This window comes from Pelodiscus sinensis, chromosome 9 (assembly GCF_052426305.1).
Source record: "Pelodiscus sinensis isolate ZL-2025 chromosome 9, ASM5242630v1, whole genome shotgun sequence".
Taxonomy (NCBI): Eukaryota; Metazoa; Chordata; order Testudines; family Trionychidae; genus Pelodiscus; species Pelodiscus sinensis.
In genome coordinates this window covers 62,779,495-62,798,784 of record NC_143060.1, presented here as the reverse complement: position 1 = coordinate 62,798,784, position 19,290 = coordinate 62,779,495, and the positions used below count along the sequence as shown (strand labels likewise).

General features: G+C 50.3%; 1 protein-coding gene across 6 annotated transcripts in view; it reads right to left on the bottom strand.

Annotated features, from left to right (window-relative positions):
- SEC16B (SEC16 homolog B, endoplasmic reticulum export factor) overlaps positions 1-11,979 on the bottom strand; it is a 40,724-nt gene extending 28,745 nt beyond the window's left edge. The window contains exons 1-5 of one of the 6 annotated variants that reach the window (XM_075936882.2): positions 11,874-11,979; positions 5,638-5,998; positions 3,923-4,029; positions 2,321-2,441; positions 823-937 (exon numbers count right to left, since the gene is read on the bottom strand). In XM_075936882.2, the coding sequence (XP_075792997.2) occupies positions 823-937; positions 2,321-2,441; positions 3,923-4,029; positions 5,638-5,998; positions 11,874-11,901 (732 nt within the window). In that variant the 5' untranslated portion in view covers positions 11,902-11,979. Of the gene's footprint in view, positions 1-822; positions 938-2,320; positions 2,449-3,922; positions 4,030-5,637; positions 5,999-7,655; positions 7,822-7,856; positions 8,021-8,057; positions 8,186-11,864 lie in introns of those variants that run through there. The other 5 variants (XM_075936884.2, XM_075936886.2, XM_075936883.2 and 2 more) reach the window with 5 other exon arrangements.
- Between the last annotated feature and the right edge of the window lie 7,311 nt (positions 11,980-19,290).

The window sequence follows — 19,290 nt, the reverse complement described above, 5'->3', positions numbered from 1 at the left end:
TGAAGCCACACCACTGGACACCAGCTGCAGCCCACTCCGATCTGATGCCTGCATTTTCTAGACATGCTGGGTCATCTGAGCATTTGCAGGATGCCGTCACTCAGACGGGGTCTCCTGTCACTAATGCTCTGTCCTAGACAGCTGTCACAAGGAGCAGGTACATGTGCTGTTGGTGAGACATCCCGCCATGTGGGATGGGAAGGGACAAAAATGGAGATCCTAGAATAACAGAGGGTGGAGAGACCCAACATGACCACCAATGTTCCCTCTAATCTTTTCAATCCAGGTGTAGATGTTTTCCATCCATATGTGGAATAATTTTTTGTCTGTGCACCGAGGCATGTGTGAATGTGCACCACCAGCAGAAACGCAAAACCTAGCTCTGAGCACAATCAGCTGGGAGGCATCTGAATCTCTCCTGAGCAGCGGCACAAGCGTTCGGCTTACAGGGAACACTGGTGACCCACCTTTTGGGCCAGGTGTAGGTGCAACAAAGATGGGCCCTGCCTCCTGATGCCCTAGGGGGTACAAATGACAGCTCAATCGCCCTTCTGTCAGGTTTCCACGCGAGGCGCTCATAGTTCTCTGCAAACAGTAAAGAACCAACATTGGGAGGGAGGGAAGTAACACCACCCACATTTTGCAAACTGGGAAACTGAGGCACTGGGGGGTGCCTCACAGTCACAGGGCGACTTGGTGGTAGATACAGTCCTCCTGGTCCCTGTTCCAACAACTACGCAACACTGCCGCCTAGACGGGCTCGTAGACCGACAGACATCTCCAGAGCAACCTCAGACCTCCGAGTCATCTCCCTGTGGTTACCTCGTATGGCTGGAAACTGGCCTCCTCCACGCGGTGTCCCCAGGCTTCCTCCTCCGCCTGCTCCTGCCCGGCAGTCGAGGTGTGCCCCTCCTCACGGGAGCCGTAGCCCTTTGAGCTGTGGGAGGGACAGAGCGCCAAGCCATGAGGGCAGATAGCTGAGAGCCCTCCCAGCCCCCAGAACCCACTACCGAGGGCAGGCCCGCCAACACGGGGAGCAACGGGGGGCAATGGCCCCAGGGCCTGGCAATTCAAGCGGGCCCAAAGCTCCCGGCTGCCTCTGCTGCTGCTGCAGCAATGGCCAAAGCCTCAGGCCCCTTTGAATTGCTGCTGGAGCACCTGGTGGCAGGACACATTGGCCACACCCCTTCGGCCTGAGGCCCCGCCTCTTCTAGGGCATGAAGCCTCCCCGTCCCCCCTCCTCTGCCCCTGCACCCCTTATCCTGGGGCCTGCGGTGGCTGTTGGCCTAGCTATCGAGCTGCAGTACCGATGCCAGGTGAAAAGCCAGTGGCATGTGTAGTGCTGGAAGATAGGGGTGAAGCCCCCCTCTGTTTCTTCATGGGAAATGAGAAGCCACAGAACTGGCTCGCTAGAAGAGACTCTGTCTCCCGTGCAAGGGGGCAGCGCTGTCGCTTTGCAGCCCAGTGACTTGGATCCTGGCTGCGTCCTCCCCAGAGGAAGAGCTGGGTGCAAAGGGCTGGATTTTAAAGGCACGGAGGCCCCTAAAGAGACACACAGGCCCCTCATGGGTTTGGCTGCACCACTAGCTGCCGTAAGAGCTTTCTTCAATCTGGCCCTAAGCATCCGACTTCTTCCGGCTGCAATCACACAGGCCAAGCCGCTGAAACGCACGGCACTGTCATCGTTGCTTCCCGCGGGGTGTCCCTGCCCAGTGCTGCTTTTAATCCAGACCCCTGATCCAAAGCCCTTCGAAGTCAATGGGAGTTTTACCGTTGTCTCCAGTATGGACTGGATCAGGCCCTACGAACCCTAGAATACTAGCCCCATGCTAAACTGGCTACGCCCAGGGAGCCCTTTCTTCCCTGCCCGTGTCTTCGGGAGCTCGGTGGGGGGGGAGCATGTGATGAGCAGGGCCAACAGCGATGGTGGGGGATCCCTGGCCACCCCAGATTTTACACACAAGAGAGGACGCCTTGGAAACTGACGGGCTATTGCTGGAGTGACCTAACAGTGACACTCTGACTACCATGACAAGATGCAGCAGAGCCACTGAGCACCACGTAAACACAGTAACACAAAACGGCTTGGCCAATGGAGCCGCCGGCGGCACAACTGAGACTGTACTTGGAAGGGTTGCTGCTCGCTAGGGGCTACCAGACCGGGCCATTCCGACCCAGTGCCTCCCGGCTGACAGCACAACCGCCCATGCCCGGCCATCACCGGGGATGGCTCAGGCTTCGAAAGGGGACGCTGGAAATCTGCCTGCAAAGCTCACGCACAGGCATGAGGTTCTCCCCTTCCCGTTCTAATCAACCTTACTGGTACTGGGCCGCATCATTCTGCCCAAATGGGCTGGAGTCCTGGTCATGCCGGGGGTCTCGGTAGTAGTTCTGATCCCAGTAGTTCATGTGCTGGCCGTAAGGATCCTCCTGCCTTGGATCTGCGCACTCAGAAAGAAACACCATAAAGATCTAGTATTTGTCTCTGGTGCTGTTAGCGTTCATGACGTTTTTAAAGGGATGACATAGAGTCAGGACTTGGCAGTGGCACGCCATTGCCTCCACATTTTTCTGACTAGTTAGTGCAATGACGTGTGTGTGTGTGTGTGTGTGTGTGTGTCTGTACGTACAATACACACCAAGAGGGAACAGTAAACCGGGGTGCCCTGGGGTACCACTCCAGCAAGAAGGAGCCAACCAGACGAGGTGCTCAGCTGCAGGAGGAGGCACAGCGCTTCCAGCCCGGTTCTCAGGGCTCTCCTGCAGGCTGCCGCATCAGCAACAGGCAGCCAGGGGAAAGGGGCTGGCTGGGGGCGCGCTCTGCACCAGTCCGGGACTGCCCCAATCCTGAGCTCCCAGCGCCATTTAGGGAGGGCAGCAGGGCTAAAGCCCCATGTGGGCGCATGCGCACACACACACATACACACACACACACACACACACACACCCCAAGCCCCTGCCCTGATCCTCTCCTCACACCCCCCAATCCTGACTCCTGCACTCCTCCACCCCCACCACCTGCCCTGCGCCCCCCACACCTCCAGCCCCTGCCCCGACTCCTGCACCCCTCCACACTCCCCAACCCTCTGCCCTGAACCCTCCTCACATACCCTACGCCTGACTCCTACACTCTCACAGTCCCAGCCTCCTGGCCTGAGCCCCCTGCACTCTCAAGCCCTTTCCCTGACTCCTGCCCCCCCCCACATCCCCACTCCCTGTTTTAAGCCACCCCTCCCCACCCCCTGACACTCCCCACCTCCTGCTTTGAGCTCCCTACACTCCACCCTACATTTTAATTTCTTACGGGTACAATCGTATCGCAACCCCTCCCCAAACTCCTGCCCCGAGGGCCGTCTCGGGAGAGGGGTGCGATAGGACAGTACCTGTAAGAAATAAAGTTGCTTTCACCCCTGCACACAGCTCTAAATCACAGGCGCCGTATCAACAGGCACCCCTTCCTTCCTTCACACTTCCATTAGCTCAGAAATGGCATCGACCTGCTAGCTCTGATCAAGTGGTAACAGCATTCTCCTCCAATGCCTGGTACCAGTCATAACCTGGTCCTTCACCTGCTACCTGGAGCTCCACTGCTTGGGGATGCCACTGAACTGAAAACCCAACTCAGTGTTTGCAACACGGCAGCGGGGGCTGGGCATGAAGGCAATGAACTCAGCTCCTCGGGAAGGAGGGGATACCTCAGGCTGCTCTTTGGAAAGTGAAGAGCTGGTTCTGGGGCCGTTCTCCTCTTCGGAGAGGACTGGCCGCCGTCACAGAGAGGCATTAGGTATGTCAGAGAAGGGACACATCGTGCAGGGCTAATGCTAAAGGCACTGTCAGGAACTGCCAACACGCTAGATCATTACGCTAGCCAGGCCAGCAAGAAACAGCAGGCAAAGTCGCTTTTGCTCCCTAGTACCAGTACCTCTGTCATGCTGCAGTACTTGGAGGGGTCTGTGATAACCTCTGTAAGTGTGGTCGTCCCCAGAGCTTGGCGATGGGTAGCTCCAGTAGGGGTCCCCGTATCCCTGCCTGAAACGAATCCCAAATACACAGAACATATAACCAAATAACTAAAATGATGAGGGGGCTGGAGCATATGACTTATGAGGAGAGGCTGAGGGACTTGGGTCTGTTTAGTCTGCAAAAGAGAAGAGTGAAGGGGGATTTGAGAGCAGCCTTCAACTTCCTGAAGGGAGGTTCCAAAGAGGATGGAGAGAGGCTGTTCTCAGTAGTGACAGATGGCAGAACAAGGAACAATGGTCTCAAGTTGCGGTGGGAGAGGTCCAGGTTGGATATTGGGAAAAACTATTTCCCTAAGAGGGTGGTGAAGCACTGGAATGGGTTCCCTAGGGAAGTAGTGGAGTCTTCATCCCTAGAGGTGTTTCAGTCTCGGCTTGACAAAGCCCTGGCCGGGTTGAATTAGTTGGGATTGGTCCTGCCTAGAGCAGGGGGCTGGACTTGACGACCTTCTGAGGTCTCTTCCAGCTCTACGATTCTATGATTCTATGAACACGGAGGGTGGAGAACCCAAAAGGAGAGCAAGAGAAAGGAATCCCCATCAGAACCGGATTGGCATTGGGCAGTTCCCACACCCTCAGAGCTAGATCCAATCCAAGGATCGGGAGACTAGTCCTGCATCAGATCTAGAACTAGGGTCAGGACACCAGATCCCATCCAGGGTCAGTTCCACAGTGAAACGCCAGCTTAGGGACTCATCTTGGTCTCAGATCTTTGGAACTCCCCTGTGAAACAAGACTAATAAATTAAAGACCACAGTGTCATTAGCCCACGGCTGCAGGGCCACGGCCACGGCTAATGTCAAGGGGAGAGGTTAAGGCGACTGTTGTGAAGCCCAGAGCAAGAGCGAGAGGTTTGGAGTCAGACTCCCTACACCGCCTGTTCTTAACACACGGAGCATCACTGTCCAAGCCACTGAAGCGCTTTGGTGGAATTCCGGCACCATGTGATTAGGCACCTCTGGAATATCCCTGGGAGTTTGGTTGGAGGGACCCACCCTCATGAGAAGTTTAGGAGATTTTGGGAAAAGAGCCTCCTTCCTGCATAGTTGGACTCCCTTCTCTGCTAAATCCCCAAAGTCCTCCCTCATCCTATTCCAGTTCACTCGCAGCCCTTAGCAGAGCATTGCACAAGCTTCATGAAAAACCACTGCAAAGTGAACTTCCCAGGTATAACCTGCAATTTTCAAATGTCCATAGTTTGGCCAAATCAAAATCTGTATGTAGCAGGACACCGAAAGCCACTTCTCAATAAAGGGTGTGGCTGCCCCAAATTTTATCCTCCTTCTCGTAGCCGAGTTAACGTGGCTGCAATAATTTTTATTACCTTAGTCTTTCTATTTTTAGCACTCTACCCCACTCAAAAAGCTGGATTACATTTGCTCTGGTTTTCCAAAGAAATTTACAGTTGGATAGAGGTGAAGCCTGGAAAATGAAAGTTTTATAAAATGATGCATGACCATAAGGAGGAGATTAGAATGGAAATGGTTACCCAACCTTCAATAAAGCAGCCGCAGCAGCTCCTGTTTTAATAACAGGGCTATCTATGAGGTGCGGAGGGATAAGACGCCATAGAGAACAGTTTGATGCATAGGGTTAGTTAATTATATTCAGGTCTTACCTTGAATATGGTCTAGCAAGATAACTTTTTTCATAATTCTCCGCCCTGAGGTCTGGTCTGATCTGATCTCCTGCCCTGCCAGGATAGCCGGGGGGGCAATACCCCATCCGTGGGTCTTGCCACAACGGAGGTACTATTTGGAGGTCTTGTTGCTGGTGGTAATACCTCTCCCCATTATGCCTAGACTGGGGTCGAGGTCGGTAGAAGCCTTCTCCCCATTGCACCCTATCCTGGCTCTCCATCTGGGCTACATGCCTCCCCCGTGGTTGGGGCTGCCAGGGGGGCCCCCAAGGCTCCATCTGGGTCTTGAGTTCCTCCTCCTTGATTTGGTTTTTCGTAGTCCCAAAATGTCTGTAGCTTCCTGCAAACAAAGGGATACATCCCAGGGTATTAAATCCAAACCCGCTCAAAGTCAGCCCACAAAGTGCATTGCCACGTTTCCAATACCCATCAGCCTTGTTGGAAGTTAACAACCCTTTGACTCCTTCCAAGATGCTAGTGACGGGGACATGGAAAAATGTAATTGTTCAGTCACCCGCCGTGGCAAGTTAAAAGCTTTCCCTGGCAAAAAAAAATTGCAGAATTTAATTTCCCATTTAAAAAACGCCAACATCTTTCTCGTCTTTCTGGTTGCAAAGAGAATCTTCCAAATATGAGCTAATGCGGTGCTGTCTTCCTGAGTCTGCACGCAGCTCTGGGGACTCGCTTGCTGCGCATAGCTTTCCATATGCAGAAATTAACCAAATTGCTCGGTCACTTACAACGCAGTAGGCTGCAGTGACACCGGGAAAACACAATGCTGCTGCTGCCGATGGCTGGGGAAACCATGAAGAGCAGTAAAAGCCGCTACTGCCATTCATTTCGTAAAATGGGGGTGGGGGGTAAAAACAAGGGGAAATATAGAGTCACTCAACCTCTGCCTCATAGCAGCCAGGAGTCTGGAATGTCAAAAGGGGACAGGAAGCTCCCTCTGCTTTTTGGGAGCTGGAGGAGTGTGGTTTCAAATGCATTAAATGTCTATGCACCAAGATGATACAAAAGAGAGGCCAAGGAAGGAGCTGGGGATAGGAGCTGGGAGAAACCCCAGCATCTTCCGCCACTGGCAGGCAGAACCCCGGAAACCCATCCCTCCTGCTGTCAGGAACACTTTCAACTAGTAGAATTAGTCCTATGACCAGTAGGTATCTGACACGTTGTTCAGGTTTTGACAGGTGAGACTTGTGCTGGGAGGAGAGGGAGACAAACCAGCCTTGCAAATACAAATAGCTTAAGCAGCGCGTTTCCCACAACCCCAAAATAGCAAGTACGTTATACGGGAGGATATTCCAGAGCGGATTTCAGAACCCCCTCCTGGGTCACTATATAGTCCTGACTGGGTACCAGCTCTCAGGGATAATCCAAGATCCACAGCCTGGCCTAAAATAGTGACCCGACCTCCCCACGGCTGGAGTTTGTTTGCCAGCAGCACCACTGGCCCCGGGAGAAGCTGGTAGCAACAAAGTTTTAGTCTGCCCTTGGCTCTTGGCCCCCTTTGATGCCTGGTGTAACTGCAAAAATCCTGCTCGAGCCAACGGCATGGAAGTCATATAGAGGAGGCAATGAAGCCAGTGTGGCAAATCCCACCAGCAGAGTCAGACCGCTCCTAGAGAGCAGCAGGGTGCGCGGAGAGGCCCACCCCTCTGTTACAGTGAATGCCCCAGACCTGTCCCTAGCCACAAAACCTGGATCCAGATCTGGATTGCAGGGGGGCTCAGAAGAGGGGGGGGTGTATCGAATTATAAAGGGTAAGAGGTGCCCCGCTCCCTGTGCAGCAACTCTGGGGCACGTGGAACCAGGGCGTGCCCCCAATTCATTTTAACAAGCCCTCTGCCTCCTCCCCCCCAAAAAGCGACACTCTCTTCCCCTCCCCCGCAACTGTTCTATGCAAGTCTAAGGGTCAACACTCACAATTCGCAGCAGTGTGATCTCAACTAGAGACACCCCCCTACACACACACACACACACACACACACACACACCTGCCACATGAGGTATAAAGGGCTGGACTGAGCAGCTTTCTAGAGCACGCAATCGTGTGTGTATGTCGGTCTATTCCAAGGACATGTCACGCCACAGCCCAGAACTAGGAGCACCGGGGATTGATTTCTCAGGTGCCGCAAGATAACAAGCACCCGGAGAAAGCACAACAAGCAGCAAAATGTCCATCTGCCTCCACACACCTGTTCAAACGCGACCACCTGCGGCAGCTTTGCAGACCTGGCCTGAGCTCTCTCCGTCCCCAAAGGCAGCTGTCAAAGTCCACCTGCCACATCGGCTGATGCCTGCCTGACCCTCGGCCTGCCTCCACTCTGCCGGCTCTTTGCTGCTCCCGAGACGTCCCCCCTCAGCTGACGAAGCAGGACAAAGTGCAGGCGGCTCACCTGCCTCAGGACAAACTCTTCCGTGGCTCTTTTCTCTGCACTTGTCAAGCACTTGTGCTTGAGTTTATTCCGGCTTCGGGAGATGTTAAGATGTAGGCAGCCTGGGACATGTGGAATTTAAAATCACAACAGCCAAAGGAGAGAGGAGACCTTCCCTTGGTAACTTATTAACCGGTTATCTCCTTCCCTTACAATACAAGTGGAACAACTGTCCTTTTTCTTCTCATTTGTTCCTGTCTTCTTATTGGTCAGGGGTCCACCATGCACCTTACTAAGTCCAAAAAATACAGATCTTTCCCCTTTATTACTAGTAACACAGTGGCTCTACTCTGTTCTACTTATGGTCTTATACCACAGTGCTTCTCAATCAGGGGTACTCGAGAGAAGTCTGGGGAGTACGTCAACACAACTGAAATTTGGAGAAAACTGAATTTTTGTTTTAAGCTTTACAGCGCTTTGTTATTTTTGTCCTTTTTACACCCAAAAATTTCATTGCCCGCCCGGCTACAATTAAGTTATTTAAACAAATGTGTTGCGATGGTAGAAAAAAAATTGCGTGTCTGAAAACTGTAGGTACTGGGGGTACTTATACATTTTTTTTTTTATAAATAAAGGTTGAGAAACACTGTTATACCATACTCATAGTACTTGATCTTATCATGCAGCTAACAAGCCTCCTGATAACTAAATGAAATTTGCTATTTAATCTTCTTAGTTAATTTGCTATTAACTGTGGATGAATATAATTCTAGCAAATATAACCCCACATGCCCCAATCATGTTTGATTGTTCCATCATCTCAAATTACTGAATGACCTGGAGGTTCCAGGTCTCAGCAGAGACTTTATTGAAAATCTCAGGAAAGCTTCTTTTCCTGCAGTGTACAACTGGCAGGGACCCTTGGGTCTCAAACCCCAGTCCACAGGGCTCCCCAGAGCCCGTAAATATTGACCCGCCATCAGCTGCTAGGCCTACCAGGTAGACAGACTGTTCCACTGACTCTGCTGCTGCTCTGGCAGAATATAATTGACAAGTTGCTAGTCGATTTCACAGCTGCTGTTCAAAACTCTGTGCAGTCCTGAAACTGACACTCATATCAGTTTCACATTTCTCTTGCCCATCAGAAAGCTGTAAGCTATAGCAGAAGCAGTCATGCTATTACTCCTGTACATAACTTTTCAATTTACTATCACTTGTTTTTTTCTGTTAGTTTCTGGCTGGTAAGTTTACACCTCTTTCTAGCAGGCCGCTGATGCAGATCTTAAAAGCATATCAGGGCATAATTTATATGGGGGATCTTAACGTTCTTGATCACATCCAAAAGAGCAGAATCTTTAGAAAGGGGCATAATTTCCCAGACTGGAGTCCTCCACTAACATAGCTAAGGACAGTGTGTGCTGCGAGGAAAAAGCCACAGTTTAAATTGACAGATAAACTCCGGTCATCTGAAGAAGTGGGACGTGCCCACAAAAGCTCATGATACCATCGACATGTTTTGTTAGTCTATAAAGTGCTACCAGACCATTTGTTGTTTTTTAAGTTTATCCTGTACAGACTAACTCAGCTCCCCCATGAAGCACTTTAAGTTGTGTAAAGCAGAAGTCATCATGGATGTTATTTATGTCTAAGAGGAGTTATACTCAGACTGTGCAAGGAAAGAAGACATGGGGAGACTCTGGCAGGCCAAGCACATAAAGTTTCAAGCAAGAGCAACCTAAACCAGACAGCTTCAAAAAACATCAATTAGGAAAGACAGGAAGAACAAGAGAACAGTTGGAGAACAGATGAACGAGGAACGAAGAGACAGAGATGGAAGAAACAAGGGGTCATTATCTTTCTACTGAAGGATTCTCAAAAAAGAAAACACAACATAAAATATGGATAGGTAACCTTTTAACTACATTTCTGTCCATTAACAAGTGATATTTTGAGAAACTTAACACTTTCCAAGCAAAGCAAAAGGAACAAGATCTTAGAAATCACATTTCTCTGCTAAATTTTAACCACCATTATTTTGGTAAGATTAGGTAGAAAATAGTTTCCTCTATTTTTTTCAGTTTGCTTGCTTTGTGCATTTGACAGCACTTGGCTTATAGCCAGTGCATCTACATCCCAGAGCGTCAATCACTCTCCCCCATGTTTGTGTAAGTCCTCCGCAAAAAAATAAAATAAAAAAAAATAGAACTTATTATTGTAAAATCTCATAAATTGTCAGGGGATATCTGTGGGAAATGTATTGCCCAGAACTACTTTTAGCTCCTTTTTGTTAAAACTTACTTCCACTTTGACTGTGTACTTTTAAATGACAGGCCAATAGAATAAAAACAATAGAATCAGAGTAGTGAGAGGTGAAAAAGCTCTAGTCCCTTTAAAGTGAATCCTATACATTGTCTTTCAGGCAGCACAAATAATCTAGTGCAGGGGTTCCCAACCTGGGGTATGCCTACCCCCAGGGGGTACAAGAAGCTTGTCAAAGGGGTACGGGGAATATTTGGTAAATAACTAGATTATCCTAATTAAAATATTCCAAAAGTAGTAGTGTTAGTGAAAAAAAGTTGTGGATTCTAGAGTCTAGAATTTATTTCCTTTATATTGAATATGGGGTATGGGAAGATTTACTAAAAGCCAAGGGGGTATGGCGACCAAAAAAGGTTGGGAACCCCGATCTAGTGTCTTTGTCCAAGCTGAAAAAAACAAAAAGTAAGCAAGCAGCACAATGTGTGAAAATTAATTGTAAAACTTTGTGGTTGCAATAATCCTGGATTCATGGATTTCAAGGCCAGAAGGGATCACTCTGAGGGTCTAGTCTGATTTGCATAGCACAGGCTGTCGAACATCACCCAGTAATTCCTGCATTGCGTCTTTTGAACATTATGCAAGACACAGGCTGACATAGGCAAAACAGGACTATAGGGGTATGTCTAGACTACATGCCTCTGGCGACAGAGGTGTGTAGATTAGGCTACCCGGCATAGGAAAATGAAGCGGCGATTTAAATAATTGCCGCTTCATTTAAATTTACATGGCTGCCGCGCTGTGCTGATCAGCTGCTTGTCGGCGCAGCACGCTAGTCTGGACGCTCCGCGGTCGACATCAAAGGCATTTGTCGACCTCCCCGGTATGCCTCGTGGGATGAGGTGCCCCCTTGTTGCTGCTGAGAGCCCTTAACTCCAGTTAATGTCAAGGCTTTATATCCATTCCAATGTCCTAGTCTGGCTTTTATACAGGACAAAATATAAAACAAATAACCCTGCGGCACTGCCCCTGGAAACAGCTGGAAAGTCTTCCCGTGCATTCTCCAGCAGCAGCATAGCACCTCCGTGGGGATCCGCTCCAGGATTTGATTTGTCATTTCTTGGCAGGTCTTTTCTCAGTTCCACTCAGATCCTTTGTGCGTCTAAATGTTTAAGTCTCCCTACCCTACATGCACCTGGTCCTACAATCTCCAACCACTGGGATTTGCCGCTCTCATCCCTGAATTATGCACCGGGATATTGCATAGTATCAGTAACTGCCTGGAATGGACCGCTGGTGATTTTAAGGAAAGTTAAATGAGATGCAAGCAGGGCCAGGCTGTGGCATTTCCCATACCGCAAATGAAGCAAAAGGCATTCTACATCCAGCCCCTGCTCCAAATAAAGACACGGGTTTGTTAAAACCAAAGAGTGTTTCTATGAGGATTATAAAGTTCTCTGTTTGGCTCAAGTGGTTCCTTACAATCCTGCAAGTTCCTGGGCTCCATTCCCCCTTCACCAAATCCCATCATTCTCTCCCCGCCCTGGATAGTGAAATTAAGTAGTTACTTACACCACCTACCCCTAAAGCAAAGGCTGGGCTGCTGCATCCCATCCTGACAGGCGCGCTAGCAAGGATGCTCCCACACACACAGAGCCTCTGCCACGTCAGCTGCCCGGAATCTTGGTACAGAAGCTATTGTTGCCGGTCGGAACTGTTAGCTCGGCGCACCCATGCAAAGAGAGCCGTCAGAAGGGCGTTCCAGCACCTGAATTCCGCCATATTGAGAAGGTCATTGTGGGGCAAGAAGGTCACTCAAGTGTAGCAATGTGGATTTTCTGTGCAACGCCTGTAATGTTCCTCCTTTGTCTTGCCAGCCAAAATTAGCGCGCTCTGAGCCGTGCAGAGATTATTAGGGTTGCAGATGCCATCAGTGGCATTTAAAATGGGGACAGACAGAAGAGCTAATCCCCAGTAGCTGGTTCTGTTGCCAGCTGGTCTGGCGTGCAATGTTGCACACTTAATAGTGTAAATTAACACGTGCCAACTGTAGGAATAGTCCAGGGGCAAACTGGCCCGTGTATGACAGTGTCGGCCACTTGCAGACCGGACCAGAGAAACGTAATTTAGAACATGTTTAGCATCACTAAAAATGTTTTAAAAAATATTTTCAGTGCTATATAGTTGGTTCTTATGTATAATACTGTATCGAAAATACATGACAAAGGTATAGGATTTGTGTGCACGTTATTAAGATAGTATAATACATTTGATTTATATAGCTACCGGGTGACTATATTTCCTTATGCTGAGTATGGGACACCTCAGAAAATGACTCATATTCAAGCAAGTTCAATGGCAATCAGAATTAGGCCATAAAATATTCAAATTAACATTAAGCTGACTTGACTGACCCCCATTAAAAACAAAAGACTGCGTAGGCAGAGTCCTTTTATTTACTTTGTATTTAAGGCTTTAGGGTTCACATGGTGAGGGGTGATACACACACCGTGGCCCTATCCTCCTCCCTCTCCTCCCCCCCACACACAAGGGGAGGGGTGACACGCACACATACACATGTGGGGAGGGGGGAAATGAATGACCAGCTGACCCTCCCTGCCCAGCACTCTCCTCCCTCCATGATGGACCCACCTCACCTGGTACCTGGTGCTACAGATTCCCAAGGCAACAGGTGGGAAGGAGGAGACATTTGTGGTCACATATGCCTACAGATTTCTTCTAGGGATCACACCAGAACGTGCTCCATAGTAGTTGGGTGGATGGTGGGTGACCACATGGTTTGGGGAGGCATGTCCCCACCAGAGCCTAGCCTCCCCGGAGAATGGGATGTGCCTGGAATGGGACTACATCTCATTAAAAAAAAAAACAGAAAAGAGGCAGAACCACCAGGCAGGTGAAAGGGGCTGACTGGGGGAGATATGCCCCCATCTGGGCAGGGGTATGCATGGGAGAGGGGAGAGGACGGGGGTTGAAAAGCCCTCCAGCCTCAAGCCTTGGAAACCCTCTCCCTCCCCCCAGATTAATACAGGGATGTTGCTGGCTGTTCCCCTTTGCCAGGGAACAAGGGGAAAGTGCACAGTTTGCTGCATCCCTCACTCTGGCTGGGGAGCACAGGGGGCAGATGATCTGTGCACTTTGCTTTCACCCCCCGATAGGGACAGGAAGGGAAAGAGCAGGCAGCCCTGGTACCAATCTGAGGGGGCCCTTTTGACCACCCTTCTTTCCCCAGACCCGTCAGCCTCCCCCCCCCCCCACAACCATACATACACACCCCTGCCTTGTATTTAAGGACCTGAGCAACACAAGGTACATGTGCTAGAACTATCCATGTGCATTACTGCCAACCTCAGATGTCTGAAAATCACGAGATTTTAAAATAGACTACATTCTGGGTTCCTTTTATGCATCTTCTATTTTTGAGCCTTTAAGGTAGATTTAGGTAAGGTCTTAAAGCTTTCCTTTGCAATCACAAAGCTGCAATCACAAATCACCTTTACTTAACAACTCCAGGAGCTGAAGATTTATGGAAAACACCAAATGTCACAAGCCTCACAAACAAGCCATGAAAGCAGGCAACACAGCCTGGACCTGGCTCAGATCTCAGCTCTATCCCATAGCTTTCCAACATTAAGAAATACGTATGAAAAATATGTTGCTCCCACGAGTTGGAGCTAGAGGGCTGGACCTCATTTGAAGAAGATGGAGCCATATGGAGCCCTTGACTCACGGTGGAGCACTGCATGCTGGAACCTACCCTCCTATGCAAACCGTTTGGAAGAGGGCAGCCATGACCCACCCGGTAGAATTCCGTGCATCACACTGGGCCCCGCCCTGGTGCGGAGATGTGTTTTCCTATAGGAAAGATTAATCAGAACAAGCAACCCTCTGGCATATGCAGCTCCATTTGCAGTAGCTTTCCTTTCGGAGGGGAATATACTTGCATTTAAAAAACAGACAGTCATCTTTTATGTCACCGGGTAACAGTGCTACTTTCCACCATGAGTGAACCAAGCTGTACACAGCTAGTCAGCTGTGATCGGGAATTGCTGCTCGCCTCTGTTAAAAGGGGATACGTGATAAGCAATCGGTATCATATATATAGTAGCCCAGTGTCTGAGAGTCTGTAACACTGAAATGCTGGGTGTTCCCTCTGGGCTGCGCTGTTACCTGAAATGCTGGCTGTTCCCTCTAGGCGGCGCTGTTGCCTGAAATGCTGGCTGTTCCCTCTGGGCGGCGCTGTTGCCTGAAATGCTGGCTGTTCCCTCTGGGCGGCGCTGTTGCCTGAAATGCTGGCTGTTCCCTCTGGGCTGCGCTGTTACCTGAAATGCTGGCTGTTCCCTCTGGGCTGCACTGTTACCTAAAATGCTGGCTGTTCCCTCTGGGCGGCGCTGTTGCCTGAAATGCTGGCTGTTGCCTGAAATGCTGGCTGTTCCCTCTAGGCGGCGCTGTTGCCTGAAATGCTGGCTGTTCCCTCTAGGCGGTGCTGTTGCCTGAAATGCTGGCTGTTCCCTCTGGGCGGTGCTGTTGCCTGAAATGCTGGCTGTTCCCTCTGGGCGGGCGCTGTTGCCTGAAATGCTGGCTGTTCCCTCTGGGCGGCGCTGTTGCCTGAAATGCTGGCTGTTCCCTCTGGGCGGCGCTGTTGCCTGAAATGCTGACTGTTCCCTCTGGGCGGCGCTGTTGCCTGAAATGCTGGCTGTTCCCTCTGGGCGGCGCTGTTGCCTGAAATGCTGGCTGTTCCCTCTGGGCGGCGCAGTTGCTGAAATGCTGGCTGTTCCCTCTGGGCGGTGCTGTTGCCTGAAATGCTGGCTGTTCCCTCTGGGCGGTGCTGTTGCTGAAATGCTGGCTGTTCCCTCTGGGCGGTGCTGTTGCCTGAAATGCTGGCTGTTCCCTCTGGGCGGCCCATGCTGCATGGGGATTGCAGAGCCCAAACGGCTGCTTGTGCCGCTTGCTCCCCTGTGGCGGCCTGGCTGAGCGGCGCAGAAGTCAGCCGAGCACCACGGCGGGAAGCGGTGACGTGCGGCATAACAGTGGCTCCAGGTCCCGCCCCCTGGCCATGAACGTCACTGCCCCGCCTCCCTTCGCCTCCCACCATGGCGCTCGGCTGACTTTTGCACTGCTCAGCCAGGCTGCCGCGTGAGAGCAAGTGGCGCAAGCGACCGTTTGGGCTCCGTGCTCCCCACGCACCACAGGGAGTGTGGAGCCCAAACAGCTGGCTCCGCAGTCCCCTGAGTGAGAGGCAGGAGGGGGAGAAGAGAAAGAGAAAGAGAGAGACAGAGAGAGAGAGGCAGGAGGCGGAGGAGAGCTGAGAGAGAGAGAGAGAGAGAGAGACTGGAGGCAGTAGGAGGAGGAAAGAGAGAGAGAGAGACTGGAGGCTCACGAGAGAAGACTGACATGGAGGAGAGACCTGAAAAGCCCTTCTTAAGACGGGCTAATTGGCTAGTTGGAAGAAGATTGAGTAAGTCCACCATTCTTCTATTAAAAAGAATTTTAAACATCCAGGTGGTAAGAAAGAAGCATCAGAATGAGCAAGCGTGTGGGACGGAGGGGGGAAAGTTGGAACTCTGCTTGTGGTCCACCAGCCATTCTTCTCCACTTCCCCAGTGGGTGTCCCCCTCCTCCCCCATTTCCCACCCCAGTGGTGGCTACTCCCCCTCTACCACCGTCCCTGCTCCATATGGTTATCCATGTTCCCTATCCCACAGAGCTTTAGGGCCTAGTGAGCTGATCCTTTACTCACACAAGGATACTCTGCCTTTTTGTAAGTAGTCCCAGTCTCTAAATCGTCCCATTGAAATCCAGGTGGCCATTCAAATGAGCTAGGATTATTTTGGTGAGCAAGGCCTCACAGAAATCTGATGGAAACCAGATGGCGGTCCCAGCTGCAATGTAAAATCGATTGTCAGGAAGCATAACAATGTGTCTGCCGTCCCACGACACAGCTCAGACACGGTGTGGTGGTGCAGATGGGATCAAACCATGTCCGAACACGTTCACAAATCAAGGTACAGTCTTAGGGCTCATCTACACTTATCATGTGCCACTGTAGCACTTTATTGAAGATGCCGGCTAGACCAACAGCATAGCCACCTCCCAGACAGACAGTAGCTAAGCAGATGGGAGAAGTCTCCTGTTGACCTAGCTCTGTCTACAAGGGGGTTACGTCAGTTTAACTGTGTGGAGTTTTCACACTCCTGAACGACGTAGTTATAGCGACCTAATATCGTGGAGGAGATCGATTGTGCAACAGCACCATTCTGGAACACGGCTGTTGTTTGAGGCTGTCTGGCTGCAGAGCCACAAAGACAATGTATCCGTTTATACATACACTAGAACCTCAGAGTTATGAACTCCTAAACAACAAACTGACAGTCAACCACACACCTCATCTGGAACCAGAAGCAGGCAAGCAAGCAGTAGCAGAGACAAGAGGGGAAGCAAATACAGTATAATCCTGTGTTAAATGTAAACTACAAAGCACACAAAGGGAAAGTTTAAACCATTGACAAGGTAAGGAATCTGTTTCTGTGCTTGTTTAATTTAAATTACGAGGGTTACAAGCTGCATTTTCCTTCTGCACAGTAAAATTTCAAAGCTGCATGACGTCGATGTGTGGGTGGAATCTTTTCAAAGAACCATCGGAACGTTTTCTTCAGCTGTTACAAACAACCTCCATTCCTGCGGAGTTTGTATCACTGCTGTATTCAGAGCGTTTGCTTTGCAGCCGTACAAGGTAAAGGAAGTGCTAGAACAGTGTTCTCTCCTATTCTGCCTCACTTAGGCTATGTCTACACAGAGATTAAAAAAAACACCAATTGGCCTAGATCAGCTGACTTGGACTCCCACAGCTCCTTGCTCTGACACTGGCAAAAAAAATCACTACATAGATGTTTAGGCTCAGGGTGGAGAACCCTGCAAGGTGGGATAGTCCAAGACTGGCTTCTCTCTTTTTTTTTCAATCCATGAGTGGAATACATTTTGTTATGTGCACTGAGGCATGTATGGATGTGCACCACCAGTACAAACATACTGCCGGTTGTGGATGCTCTGCTAATCAGCTGGGAAGCACCTGAATCTCTCCTGGGCAGCCTACAAAGAACACTGGACCCAGACCTCAGGCTACAGCCTAAGCCCAAACATCCACATCATCCTTAAACAGCCCCTTCACCAGAGCCCCACAAGCCCAAGTCAGCTGGCACGGACCAGCTGCCGATGTCTTACTGCAGTCCAGACATCTCCTGCTCTGAGCACAACGCAAGGAGCTGAGGAAATTGGACACAAAAGGCATAAACAAAACAACAAATAACATTCAAGTCAATACGCGTGTCTCCGATCGTCAGGGGCATGATAATTTATCTTTACAGCTGGTTTAAAAATTCATCACGGCAGAAGCGGGCTGGAGTAGGGCCAGAACAAAGGAAAGGAAGCCGAGAGTTGAGATAAAAGCGGAGGAGAGAGGGGGGGTTGCCACTCATGTTTATTTTCAGTCTGTTTCCTGCATGGCTAACTTGCAAGTGGCTAGAATTCCTCTTTGTATTACAAAATCATCCAGGGCCACTGACGGAGGAGGAGGAGGAGGCAATTGCCCTGGGGCCCAGCGATTAAAAGGGCCCAGGGGTCCTGGCTACTGCCCCAGACTCTTTAAATTGCTGCTAGAACCATGGGTGACACTGAGCTCTGGGTGGGAGAGGCACAATGCGGGCCAGGAAGGGCTGAGGGTTGGCTGCCCCTAGCCCCGCCCCTTCCACCTGAGGCCCCGCCCCTTCCACCTGAGGCCCCGCCCCTTCCACCTGAGGCCCCGCCCCTTCAGGGGGATCTGGATCCAAGCCATCGCTCAGGGCCCAGCGAAGTCTGTGGCTAGCCCTACAACCACCTCACCACAAAACATCCATTGTCAATGTTACTGTGCACTAGCCTCTCCTCTAAGGTGACTCTCAATGATACATGATAGCACCTGGCATATTTAAAAATGTGCCCTGCTGTGCAGACTTGGTGCACCATGAGTGCAGGGGTGTCTTGGCTTTGAAATGGGACGTCTTAGCTTCACTGTACGGATCCAGAGACTTAGCGGGTGGAAAGGGACTTCACCGGAACTACTTCATATTACACCAGGGGAGGATCTGGCCCAAGATCTCATACAGAAGGTTTCCATTTGATCAAATTAAGGCAGGTGACCATCCCCAGCAGGAACCATCATAAAGACCATCGTGGTAAAAAGAGAATTACGAACTGCCCAGAGGAGAGACGAGGAAAAACACAACATAATGCAAAGCGGAGCTGCACTGACTTCAACACACGCATACCCCAGCAGGGTGTCTAGAGCTCCAGCTACCACCAACCTCCAACAACACACAGCTCAGAGCTGGGATTTGCATCCTGACTGCAGCATCCTTAATGAAAAACACACACTCTTCAGCTCATCGGCAGTGCAAAAGATAAAGCATTTTGTACCGGCTCTGCCATTTGAGCTGTAATTAAAAGGCTTCCTGTTAGGCAAGAAGAAAAGTCAAGGGACCTTGACTATAGAACATCCATTATTCAAAGCGTTATCCATTATTCAAAGTTTTGGGTTGGAGGTTTTTTTTTTTTTCCTGAAAACTGATTGTGGGCTTGAAAGGGAAAAAAAATCACATACAGTTTCTACTCCGTGCTCAGTTTACTTCCAGCTCGATTTTTTCCTAATTACAAGCATCAAACCTCTGGGTCTTTGGGAAGATCAGAAGAAAACATTCCCCATGCCTGACGGAGCTCCCTCGAAGCAGGTACAGATTTTTAGTTCAGTGCCGCGGAGGTGTGCCCTCTCCTAAAGCACGTGCCTTTTCCATTTGGTTGTACTAACCCCGCCGGGGTTGGTGTGGAGGGAATGAGGGTACGGTGGCATTCGGGTGGGTGACAGACAGAAGCCAGGAAATAAGTTACATTTCCTGAAGCACCCTTGGGTGCTTTAACACTAAAGTAGGGGCCAGATTTCAAGAGGGCT